The sequence below is a fragment of the Myotis brandtii genome, unplaced genomic scaffold (assembly GCF_000412655.1).
Source record: "Myotis brandtii unplaced genomic scaffold, ASM41265v1 scaffold182, whole genome shotgun sequence".
NCBI lineage: Eukaryota > Metazoa > Chordata > Mammalia > Chiroptera > Vespertilionidae > Myotis > Myotis brandtii.
In genome coordinates, this window is record NW_005356751.1 from 4,384,035 (window position 1) to 4,397,196 (window position 13,162).

General features: G+C 41.3%; 1 protein-coding gene across 1 annotated transcript in view; it reads left to right on the forward strand.

Moving 5' to 3' along the window:
- FBN1 (fibrillin 1) overlaps positions 1-13,162 on the forward strand; it is a 243,974-nt gene that overhangs the window by 196,569 nt on the left and 34,243 nt on the right. The window contains exons 42-47 of the mRNA XM_005863975.2: positions 1,440-1,565; positions 4,493-4,615; positions 8,750-8,875; positions 11,096-11,212; positions 12,029-12,157; positions 12,776-12,895. Of these exons, the coding sequence (XP_005864037.1) occupies positions 1,440-1,565; positions 4,493-4,615; positions 8,750-8,875; positions 11,096-11,212; positions 12,029-12,157; positions 12,776-12,895 (741 nt within the window). The remainder of the gene's footprint in view (positions 1-1,439; positions 1,566-4,492; positions 4,616-8,749; positions 8,876-11,095; positions 11,213-12,028; positions 12,158-12,775; positions 12,896-13,162) is intronic.

Here is a 13,162-nt window from a genome sequence, read left to right on the forward strand (position 1 = left end):
TTTCTCCTTTAAAATAGTCTGGTTTCAGAGGTGAGTCTTCTGAAATTATAGCATCTTTTGTTGGCTCCACTTACGTCTATGGCCAACTTCTTACAACTTAGGCAAAACGCCTTGCAGAGCCTCCGGACTACAATAGTAAATGAAAGGATCTCAACAACAGTCATAGAAACCTGGAGAATTGGAAAGACGTGTGATGTAGATAGACCAAAGCTTTATATCCCCTCCCAGCTTCTGGAGTGTTTCGTGAAATTACCAAGGGGCTGATGGAGGGGCCCTGAGAATAACAAGGGCTTTGATAAAGGTTTTCTGAAATTTGTATGACTATGATGTGAAAAAACACAAGGGAGGCAGGACAGCTGGTTAGAGAATCCCTGGTATCAAATCGGACTCCGCTTCTTATTGGCTGTGTGGTCTTTGGCAAGTTCCATCCCCTGACTTGGCCTCAGTTCCATCACCCACATAGAGACTACCTCGTAGGGAGACTGATGATTCAGTGAGTAAATCCAGGTTGACTGCCTGACAAGCTTGGTATATAGACATTATTAACATTATTATCCTAGAGGGAACTGAATGAATGGGAGATCGGAGCAGGTTAGACAGAGAGTGGACCAACCAGGCTGGTGGAGAGTGAGACCTGCCCACAAGGTTCCCTCACCAACTGGCCAGCCTGTGTCCTGTTCAAATGCTCACCAACTCCACTTCCAAATACTGGTTCTTAGTTTAACAAATTTTAATTGACACTTAATATTTGTCAGACAGCATGCTAGGGGCCTGTAACAGTGGTGTAGCAGCTAGGCCCAGCCATGGGCTTAGGAAGCCACAGTCTATTCCAAATTCCGACAATCCTTCCTTAGTGCTGACTCCATCTTCGCCATCAGCTGGGGCCCAGAGTACCCCCAGACCTGACCAAAAACCTAGTGAAAGAGGAGGGGGACTGAAGTTGAATTTGAAAGGCCAGAGTTGGCTTTGACCTTAGGCTCCTCCTCTGTTCTTTACCAGCTCCCCTTTCCCATTCTAGCCAAACATTGCCACACACTTTGGGTAGAGAGGCTGTCTACTCTCAGCAGTCACTTTTTCCTTCTCCTCTGCCCAGTGTCCAGGGGATGCAAAGATGGCTTCCAGCTGGACAGTGTGGATGTTCTGAAACAACATAAAAAAGGCAGACACTAAATCCAGATAGACACATGATTGTCTGGAAAGTGGTTTAGTTATTTCAGTTTGCCATTCATTGATGTTCCCTCCCCCTTCCATCAACCGCAGCACCCCGACATACACCCACACACATGTACACACATGCACACGGCCGCACACGTGCGTACGCATTTTCTCTTCTTTGGTTTTAGATTTTCGTTGAACATCGAGTGACTTTCCCTCCCGATCGACCCTGCCCAGGGGCCATGTTCTGTGCTGTCACTCATGCCTGGCTGCTCTGTTTCTAGATATTGATGAATGCCGGGAGATCCCGGGGGTCTGTGAAAATGGAGTGTGCATCAACATGGTTGGCAGCTTCCGATGTGAATGCCCAGTGGGCTTCTTCTATAATGACAAGCTGTTGGTTTGTGAAGGTAAGTGATGATGTCACTCTGTCGTGTCCAGAAGTGAGCTAACTGGTGAGCTACTTACCCACACACTTGGCCAATTTCACAACATCGGAATTTCATAAATTCGTCAAGCTCTAGCACAGAGAAGGGCACCGTGGGGAGCAGCATGAAACCTCATGCAAAAAACATTCACTAACTCCCAGTGGAAAAAGCAGGACGTACGTTCCCCAGCCCCCTCCCCCTACACACACAATGTATTAGATTTCCCAGCTGATATGAAAGAGCCTTGAGTTCCTGGGTGTGTCCGATAGATCGCTTTTGTTTCGCATTGCTCGAAAGTGAGCGTGAGTGGTGGGCAGTCATCTTGAATTGAATCTCAAAATCAGCGTTCTCTTCCAAATGGAGCCTTTGCTACTCCCAAGTGAAAACAAGGCTAATGCAAATATTCCAAATGCATGAGAGAATTCCAAATGACAGGAACGGCAAATTCAATTTTATAGGAAGAATGTTGGCATGCATGCAAATGGTACTTTTTTCATTTTCAAATGACCTTCCCTTGCCATGTGTATGTGCTGTGATTCTGCACATTCCTTGCAGCACTTCATCTTTTTCCTACGTCTGGGGAAGATAGTGTCCCTTTACATTTTAGTAAAAGGGACAACGTTACTGGTTATTAAATATACCATGTGCCCTGGGATAGCTGGAATAATTTTCTATTTAATATGTAAACTTGGAGCCCCTAGCAGCGTTTTTGTTCATGTTAGAAAGTGTTAGTATCCCTTAGAGCATGGATTAGAGCACATATGTCAACATTTTAATGTTAAAAAAAAATACTTTTCTCCTAAACTGGGGACAATTATAGACCATGTTATAGCTCTAAGCACATGTTTGTTAATTTATCCTCACCCGGCTTTTAGTTACTACGGCCAAGCCGGCACATGGCCTTTCCTCTGCCTGCTGGGTGAGGGAGTGGGAGTGGGGTGATAGCCACTCAGAGCCTTGCTAAGGAGATAGTCATTTCAGACCTGGGCCGGCCCTGTATTTGGAGGCAATCCAGGAACAGGTGTCTGAGGGGGAGGCGTGATGCCGGGGAGAGAGGAAGCCCACTGCCAATGATCATACAGTGCTAGGGTTGACCTTCTTCAAAACTACAGTCTTCTCCCCTCCATACAGGCCTCAGATGGCTGCCGCCTCCTTGTGGCATCTCCCCTCTGCTTTCATTCAGAGATCCCTTTGATGGTTCCTTTATCCAGATGCCTCTTTCCTATTCATATTTGCTGAAACAGCAGCCCTTGGCCAGAACCCATAGGGAAGGACACCCACGACCACCAAGTCAACCTAGAGGTTGATACCCACATGAGATCAGAAACCCACAGCTGTGCCAGTGTAAGCCACTTAGCTGTCAGGGCAGCATTCAGTGGATATTGAGATTACGAAGTGCTCCAACTTTTGGGTTCCGTTTCATAGGATATCCATCTGCAGGGTGAGTGTTTAATCCAGGGTCAGCCGCTTCCCAGCACGATCCTAGCTCTCAGAATCAGAAAATGAAGGTTGATTTAGTACATGCCTCAGCAACGCTGAAGTTGGAATGAATTCCAGAAGTGATTTAGAGGGAGCTACTATGCATCTGCTCTTCCCAAGTATGCACACAATCAGATGTTAGGGGTCTGATGCACCACAGAAATGCTTGTCTGTGACACCGTTTGGCTTCTCCAAGGATACAAGTTACCCTCGGTGTTTCTGAACACCCTTACTAAGAGCAGTGCACACATGGTGGGTGAGGTGGTGCTGGCAAACAGACTTCTGCTCTTGTATCTACTGCACAAAGAAGCAAAAAAAAACACACACACACACACACACACACACAGGACAGAAACTCCCACTGACAGCAGTCCTGACATTTTCCCACCACAAAGCACAGGCCTGAGAGGCACCGTTTGATGTATTTGCCGCCCCCTTGTGGGAACTTCTGCTGAGCCAACTCTGTGTGAAACCGCAGTGCTAGGGCTGAGGGCTGACTCCCACCTGCGGTACAGGCTCTTCCTTTAGTGGTCTTAGGCCTGAATTAGATTATTTCATTGGAGCAGGGGCAGGGAACACGTATTTTGCCACATGGAATAGACGGGAATGTGCAGTAACTTTTGCGATGCCATGAATTTGAACTACATTTTAATTCCATTTACTACATAATTTGAAGTACATAATTACATGTAAGTGACTTTAAACTGTTTAAATATATCTATATCTATACATCTATATGCAAACAACCCCCTGAGCATAGTCAAAGCTTTGAAGTATACACTATCCATTTTATTCTTTTCTTTGATAATGTGAATTGGGTTGTTTGCAGTAGTTTTATGTGCAACATGTTCAGCTTCCTTGGCTTGACTGCCATGTGGCAGTAATTTGAGCAGCAGCCTCTGCAGCCCTGCCCTCCAAGTGCATCTGTGGACCAGGAGCACCAGCTCCTCCCGGGAGCTTATGGGAAATGCAAACTCTCAGGCCACCCCCAGATGTGCTGGTCAGAATCTGCCTTTCCACAGATTCCATGCAATTCATATGTACCCTGAGGTTTGAGATGCTCTGCCCGCCAGATCTTCAGACAAGAGAAACCAGATTGAATCATAAAACCCTGGGGCTTTAAGCAAATACAAGATTCCCTGGGATCATTGTCTGGATTCACGTAAAGTCCTGACTGTAGCAGTTGAGTTTCATGCCTTTTTAAAAAGACATGAGTAACATTAGAGTCCACATGTGTCCGAAATCAAATACTAATATTTATGAAAAATACTAGTAAGGTGGGAAAATTAGAAAATCGTTTTTAGTCCTCCATTGTCTGTTTCATAAAACTGATCAAAATGAGAAAATATAAATTTGTTTTGTGTGCGAGGCTTCCTTGACTGGGTACCAGATTCCGTTCTCCTCCTAATTAACTTCTCTTCTGCCTGCAGATATCGATGAGTGTCAGAACGGCCCGGTGTGCCAGCGCAACGCCGAGTGCATCAACACTGCCGGGAGTTACCGCTGCGAGTGCAAGCCCGGCTACCGCTTCACTTCCACGGGGCAGTGCAACGGTAAGTGTGCCTCGTTAGCTGGACATGCCTTCCCAGGGGGTTGTCTCCATTTATGTATATATATAAATATTTTTATTTCAGAGAGGAAGGGAAAGGGAGAGATAGAAACAGCAATGCCGTTAGCTGGCCATGCCTTCCCAGGGGTTATCTCCATTGATGTATATATAGAAATATTTTTATTTCAGAGAGGAAGGGAGAGGGAGAGATAGAAACAGCGATGATGAGAGAAAATCATTGATTGGCTGCCTCCTGCACGCCCCACACTGGGATTCTAACCCACAACTCAGGGAATTGAACTGTGACCACTGAGCCACGCTGGCCAGGAGATTATCTTCATTTAGACTGCTGAGTTCTAGCAACTAAACCGGAAAAAGCAAAACTGTTGCAATGTCTAAATACTTACCTTTTCCCCCCCTCGTTATAGAGGAGATGTTTTCAAAACAATAAATAAATCATGTACATGCATAGATTTCATATTTACCCATCTGCTACCCTGCCGCAAACAGCCACACCCAAAATACATACACATAGACACACACACACACACACACACACACACACACACACACACACACACTTCCCTAACCAGTATTCAGGGCCAAATACTTATCTTTTTAATTCCACATAATCCCCCTTGGAGAGTTGAGGTTGTCACCATCTCAGCCACACTCCCCAAATCTAGACAGCGAAGCTCTCCTGAGCTGCACATTAACCTGCAAAAAATGAACAAAAAAGAACCCAGTATATCTCTTCCTCCTAAACATTGTACAGATGTAAGATCACTCACTGAGGGCAGCAAACATTAACAGCCTTTTATTAGCTGTGAGTCACCTACAGTAAAATGAGAAACTATCTCCCAGAGGTTAGTTTTTTGGTTGTTCACTTGTATCAGGGATGTGGTAGAAGTACGGAGAATGAGTGTGTTGCCAACTTAAATTGATGGTAAAGGTATTCAAGTATCTGATGGTACCTTGTAGCCAGTGGTATCAAATTAAACCACTGGTATTTCAGCCCAGAAGCAAAATAATACTTCATAATGATTTTCAGATAAGTTTTAGAGTAATTATAAATCATTATATATTTAGCAAAAAGGCCAGGGAGAATGTGTTATTTTGCTTATGGTTCATTTCACAGGGAGTTGCCTGGATATTTTATGCATTTGTGAATGAAACAACACAAGGGAACATGGTCAGATTCCCCTTGGATTTCCTTGCCCACCAGTGAGTAAGTGGTAGGAAGTGCACGGCTCTCAGGGTATTTTGCATTGTTTCATGAGAGCTCGGTGGGAAGAGGGTGTAATAGCAGAACAGAAACTCAATTTGAGAATCAGGACTTGCTTTGTTGAGTTTAGAGGAGCATGTGCAAGTGTTTAGCATTTTGTCAACAGAGCTGTTGTTATCCACGTATTTTTTAAAAAATGACAGGAAAAGTGAGGACGTCTCTGATATGAGCCACAATGCCCTTGTGAAACTTGGCATTGAGACCACTTCCCTGCATTTTGCTCTTAATTTATATTTCTTTGAAACTGAATGAAATAATTCCAATCCAAATAAAGAGTTGCTGATAATATAGAATGTGCCATTTCACACCATTTCGCGCTCAGGCAAGAAGTTCTTTATACATTAAGATAGCATGTCCAGCCAGGGCCTGCTGGGCTCAAGCCCTGTCATGTTTTCTCATAGAGTTAACATAAATAAAACTCTCCAGGCATTAACCAGCCATGAGGGCTGTGAGAGTGTTGTTTGTAGCCAAAGCTCTATTTCCCTCCTTCATTGAAATCCTCAGAAGAAAGGGAATGTACATACATTTTGCAATTATTCAGTCTTTAGGGTTGAAGACTTCATTCTGGTAATGACTTCATATACATCTTACTTTAAAAATATTTTTAATGTCTTTCAATGCTGTCCTATATATGGCATTTTTTTGGCATAATGCAAAATACTGCTCTTTTCCTGTGTTTCAAATGAAAAGAACTAAAATTTTCTTTCCATCATGAGATTTTTATTTGAATTCATCAGTACAGTACATAATTTCAAAGCAAAATCATAGCTGGTGGCCATAGTGCCCACATAGTTGCTGAGAGATCTGAGAGAACAATTAGTTAGTTATCTAAGCCCAGGATGCTGGCGGGACTTCAGGAGTCGTATAGTTACACAAATGTAGCCCCCTTCTGCAATCTTTCACCCAGCTAAAGACAAGAGGCAGGTTCTTCCCAACCACTGTCTCATGGTCTCTCCTCTCTCCACTGACTATGTGAGTTTTTCTCCCACAAATACCACGTTTAAACCTCTTATCTCAACCTCAGACATAATCTCCTGGGAGTTCACATCCTGATGCTTGAGAAACTTCGTTTTCTAGTCTCAAAACAAAGTGAACTTCACCATTAAGTTCTATAGGATTGTAACTTTCCATTTCACCAGTAGACTCTCAAAGTACTCTATGTTTCATTTTTTGAAATCATCATGAGATAGGCAAGGTAGGAAAGAAAATTCCTGATTGGGGAGCCATTTCTAAGAAGACCCTTAATGTTCTATATTTCCTGGGGGCTCCAGAGATAAGACAGACCTAGTCCCCTGCATACTTCCAGGTCTGGCACTACCTTGAGGGCACTCAAGGTTTGGGTCAACTATGGTAGGCCCAAAGACACACCCTCAAATCAGCTTCCTTCCCAGAGCTTGGCAATGGAAATCAGTTTCCTCTGTCTATCCCAGAGAACAGTTTGCTCATTTTAAATCCATTTTCTCCAGTGGGAAGAATCATACATAATTTGTTAACTAGCATTTCTGCATAGGCTAGCGGTAGCTCCTGAGCTGCTCTATACCAATTTCCTCTCTTAATGAAATATTCAACCCTACTTTTAAACAGTATGGTGATTGATCACAACTCTACATGTTCTCATAATTTGTTAACTAGCATTTCTGCATAGGCTAGTGGTAGCTCCTGAGCTGCTCTATACCAATTTCCTCTCTTAATGAAATATTCAACCCTACTTTTAAACAGTATGGTGATTGATCACAACTCTACATGTTCTGTGTATTGGAAGGAAGTTCTTGTAAAAATGGCAGCAGGAGCCCATGGAATGGAGGGGATACCATCTCTTCTGGGCACCACTGCTCTGTGTGGTGGAAAGTGCCCATTCCAAGCTGCTGTCTGCTCAGTAGGCAGGGCAGAAAAGGAGCAAGTGTGGATTATTTGGCTGAGAGCAAGGTGCTGCTGTGCCCCACAGCATCTATACCCAAGGGGGCGGTCTGCTTTTTGCTTTCTTCTGTGATAATGGGAAAATCAGGATGAATCGGTGCTCTTAAAATTATATTTGACCTAAACATGTCCTATAAGCTTTAAAAAATTAAATTAGAGACATAAGTAAGCATGTAATTATGTCACATGTGGATTCATGCAGTCAATTCTGCCCTGCAGATGATTAGATTTCAGGAGAGCAACCAAGACTCAGTTGATGAAAAATACAGTTTAGAGCTTAAAGACTGGGCAAGATGACAGAGCTTTCCTTTGAATGAATGTGAATAAAAAGAAAGAAATATCATTAGGATTGTCACGTGTTGAAAGGAGCCATGTGTAGACATGAAGACTTGGTTAAAATGGAACTAAAGGTTATAGGAATAAGACAAAACAATGAGGTGAAACTTGAACAAGGGACAAGGCAGGTTGTCCATCATGAAAACCTATCCTAGCAAAGGGATTTGTTTGACTTTGGTATAAATTTCCAAAGGAAGCTGTGAAGGGTCAATGATTTGAGGCCCCAATTCTTGACTAGACAAAATACTTCAATTAATTCCACAGCCTGTGATGATGCTTTAGGAAAATAATCAAATGAGTTATCTCCCAGCTTGGATTTTTCTTCCCCATTCTACTTCTAAGTTCTCTCATCTTTCAGAACATTTTTTTTGAATATTGCCTCTGTTTTCATTTTTTTCATGTATTATTAACATACTCTGAATGTGCCCAATAAGTGGAAATAAGTTTTAACCAGTATTGAGGCAAAAAGAAATATAATGCCTGTGCCTGTTTTACTGTCTTAGTTTATAAATCAGCCATGAGAGAAATACCTAGAAGTAAGTTATTCAATTTGATTTTGAAGTTTCCATGTAAGATGCTAAAGATGCCTTTTACCTACAGATCGCAATGAATGTCAAGAAATCCCCAACATATGCAGCCATGGACAGTGTATTGACACAGTTGGAAGCTTTTATTGCCTTTGCCACACTGGTTTTAAAACAAATGCTGATCAGACCATGTGTTTGGGTGAGTATGTGATTATTATTTCATTCTTCCTTCATATCCTATTGAAAAATTCATTTGCATCTGAATATATATAAAAGTCAATACTAAACTTTTCAGCAGTTGTCTTGCTATTTATAAAATAAAAACACAAGCAGGTGTGCAGCATTAACATCCTTTGGTATTGAATCTCTGGCCATCTGAACATCATAAACTTCTTCCTTGATATTCATTTGGCTGTTAGTTAAAAAAAAAAACTTCTGACTAAGGTATAAATTGAGAAAGATATTTAGATAAAAATTACCTTGTATTAATATTAATAGCCTGTTATTATTTTTATAATATTTATGGGGGTTTGGCTGATTGGAACAGAGTGCAACTTTTGAGTGTTTGAATATGAACATTCTTTAAGATGAGTTTATAGTTTTTACCAGATCCTCAAAAGCAAATTTACAGATGCTACAAAGGCATAAAAAGTAAAGAAACCTTTTCTGAGGAGAAAAGAGCTCAAGATTTTAAATCTCTTCCCAGGTATTAGTACTGAATCAGGATCTTGATTTAGAATAAACTTCAAATATGTAATCATTTTCTCTCGTTATCTCCTTTCTTTATCTACTTTAAAGCAACATCCATTAGGTCTTGTGGGGACTTCATGAACATGAATCAGTTTCACAGCTGGAAAAAAGAACAATCAATACAGTAATGTTTAAAGTGCTTGCCTTTGGCTATGATTGAAGTCACCCGTTAGGGAACATTCTCATAGAGTTTTGTCTTCTTCAGAGCAGATACGTTTTAAATGAAAGGAGTATAACCAGCCCTGCTCATCACTGGGGAGCTAACCTCTGCATATTAATGGGACCCTGCCCAGATTCCTTTCTGTCTCTTTCATCTGAATTATCTGCAACCCACTACCAAAGAACCCACCCTACCAAAGCTCGGCTAAACACTAATCCTCTCAGCAGAAGCTCTTGCTTGCTGGCAGGGTGACTTACTGGATGCCATCTGCAACCACACACACACACACACACACACACACACACACACTCGTTGGAGTCACCCTGGAGTCAGCAATAGCTTCTTGCTTTAGGACAGGGGTCCTCAAACTTTTTAAACAGGGGTCCAGTTCACTGTCCCTCAGACCGTTGGAGGGCCAGACTATAGTTTAAAAAAAAACTATGAACAAATTCCTATGCACACTGCACATATCTTATTTTGAAGTAAAAAAACAAAACGGGAACAAATACAATATTTGTATTTGCATGTGGCCCGCGGGCCGTAGTTTGAGGACCCCTGCTTTAGGATCACAGATTATGTATCTTCATGTGCAAAATTGGAAAGGACAGGAAACCCTAAGCCTGACACCACACTTTGCCAACCTGAGGTGTTGCCTCTCAGTCCCTCTCCCTCTCTTTGTCCTTCTCTTCCTCTTTCTGCCCCACTCTTGCAAACCAGCAGTATCAGCTTTCTTTCATGGAAATGTCTTATTTCTCCCTTAATGTGCACCTGCTCTTCATAAGAAAGATGTCAGCTGCTGAGGTGAGATGTATTATAAGATGTCCAGATAGCTTTTCAAAATAGTCCAAGAGAAAAGTCATAGGCCAAGGAAAAGACAAACAATAACGCATGAGTGTGTGAGAGGAGCTAAGTACCAACACCACCTTGAGATCATTTAGGAGGGAGAGATAAGTCACTCTCGGTGGGAGTGGTGGAGGGTTTTAGGGGTGGACTGGGGAAAAAGGGGAAACAATGTCTAAAATGTCAGGTGAGTTGGAAAGCTAATTTATGTTGTTGCTGATTGCAGGGTAATATCGGGTGACTCACTGCTTTTTGGGAAACTGGAGTGAGAATCTTACAGGCTGACGTTTGCCAAAGGTGGCAGCAAATCAAGACCCAGATGCTCACACAGTTTTCCATTTGCAAGTGAAAAAGAAATTGAAAAAAGTGGCAAGGGTGGAGGATTCTAGAAGTAAATAGAATAAAATAATTCTTGTCCAGTTCTCATGTCCTTAGCTTGCCTCCTTTCACATGCCAACCAAGGAAATGATTTACTCCCCAGCGTTAGAACCCCGCCTTTTGCTGGGTTCTCACAGGGAGCTGCCACTGCTGGAACCCGTACCAACACTGAGGACTTCTCAGCCCCCGGATGGCACTTTATGAACTCTAAAAGGCCCTTTACCGCCAGGTAACCATGCAACCTCCCCTTCTGTTAATAATCATGTTTTCTATGTCTTTCGCTCCTACTAGACATAAATGAGTGTGAAAGAGACGCCTGTGGAAACGGAACTTGCAGAAATACAATTGGCTCCTTCAACTGCCGCTGCAATCACGGTTTCATCCTCTCTCACAACAATGACTGCATAGGTGCGTGTGCAAAACAGTCACCAAGGGAGTCAAGTTCATATATGCTCTTTGGAATTAGCATCATTCCCAGTGTGCCAGCTGTCTTTTATTTTTAACATACGCTGTCATATGCATGACAATTGTTTAAAAGATTTGTCAAGTAGAATATGCTAATTAAATGTCATATGTAATAACATCCATTACTTTTATTAAAATGCTTATTAGCAACAATATTTTTATGCCTGCTATGCTGTGAATTGAATAAATTTTAAAATAATTGAAATGATTACATTTTAAAACATACGCAAGTGATGCTCTGTATAAAAATTACATAATTTATGAATAATGTGGACCTGTTTGTCTACATGTTTCCCTCTAGCCTGTTTTAAAAGAAGTAAATTATTGAATCTATTAAAACCTCCTCATAAAACATGCACCATTATTCATAAGTGAGTGTAATGAACCAACTATATATTGTTCTTGAGGCGAATTTAATATAATTCCAATTATGGGAATACTTAATAATACCCTCAGTGGTGTTTTGTATTAGTAACTCAGTTTTAGCCTTTAAAATTAAACCTAAAGGAAGATTAAGATAAACTCATATAAGATTGTAATGTAAATGATCAATCACTAATTAATAGAATGGTGTAATCTTTTTAGGTTTTGATAGGTACTTATAGTCAGGTCTAGATTTTCATTGGAATTTCTTATGTTTGGCTGAGCCAGCAAAGGCCACTGAAATTCAGAACAAGTATTTTTCCCTTTAAAGGTTTTGATCATTGCTGGGATTATGACATTTTCTTTGGAATATATCAAAGGATATTTTTTTGGCAGATGTTGATGAATGTGCAACTGGAAACGGGAACCTTTGCAGAAATGGCCAGTGCATCAATACTGTGGGGTCCTTCCAGTGTGAGTGTAACGAAGGCTACGAGGTGGCTCCAGATGGCAGAACTTGTGTGGGTGAGTCCATTCTCAGCGAGACCCTCCAAAGAACATCCCAGAGACCAAAGAATCATGCAGGCTCTACCACCATGCATCCTTCTGGAAGCTCAAAGGGAAAAAAGCAGAGTAGAATGACAGTAATTCTACACACACACACACACACACACACGAACACATATACCACTTTCCCCCCTCATCTTTTAAAATTAAATTATACTCACAGGTAATGGTTAACCTGGTAGAGAATTAGACAATTAAATCATTCTAAAAACAATTGTAATTCCCTTTCTTATATTTATTTTCTTCAAAATAACTTTGTAGTAAATTCTTATATGAATTTTTTGGCTGCTCTCAAAATCTTCATATCCGTTGACTTTTTACATGCTACACTTTTCTGGAAATACTTCATTTATAGTAGGTTAAATAAAATGTGGTTGCCATATTGCACACTTCTGAAAGCTGTTAAAGCTTATTTTTATTGAGTCATTAATTTTTTTCCATGGTAGTTTCATGGACTAATTTTATTTAGTTTTATGTGTGTTTCTTTGATTTGATCCCAGTTTCTTTGAGTTTTAATTGCTTGATGGAAAGCATGCCAGTTGAAACCTCTTCCTTCTTTTTCTCTTTCCTTTGCAGATATCAATGAATGTGTTCTAGAACCTGGAAAATGTGCACCAGGCACCTGTCAGAACTTAGATGGATCCTACAGGTGTATTTGTCCACCTGGATACAGTCTACAAAATGACAAGTGTGAAGGTAGGAGGGCATTTGGAAATAAGTAGTATTGGTTACTGCACTGGCATTATCAAAGTCAAAGCTTTTCTGATGGTGTGACGGTGTCTTCATTTTGGAATGCTTTAGCAAGAACAAATCCAAGAGCAGAGAGTGTGACTTATGGCCTCAGATGGTGAGACAAGGACATCTAATTCTCATGCTAATCCCTGATGAAGTTATTTGCTCTGTACATAAGGGTGGTCATATGACCCTGACTCTTTTCCAGTGTGCCTTTATGCAGCTTATAAA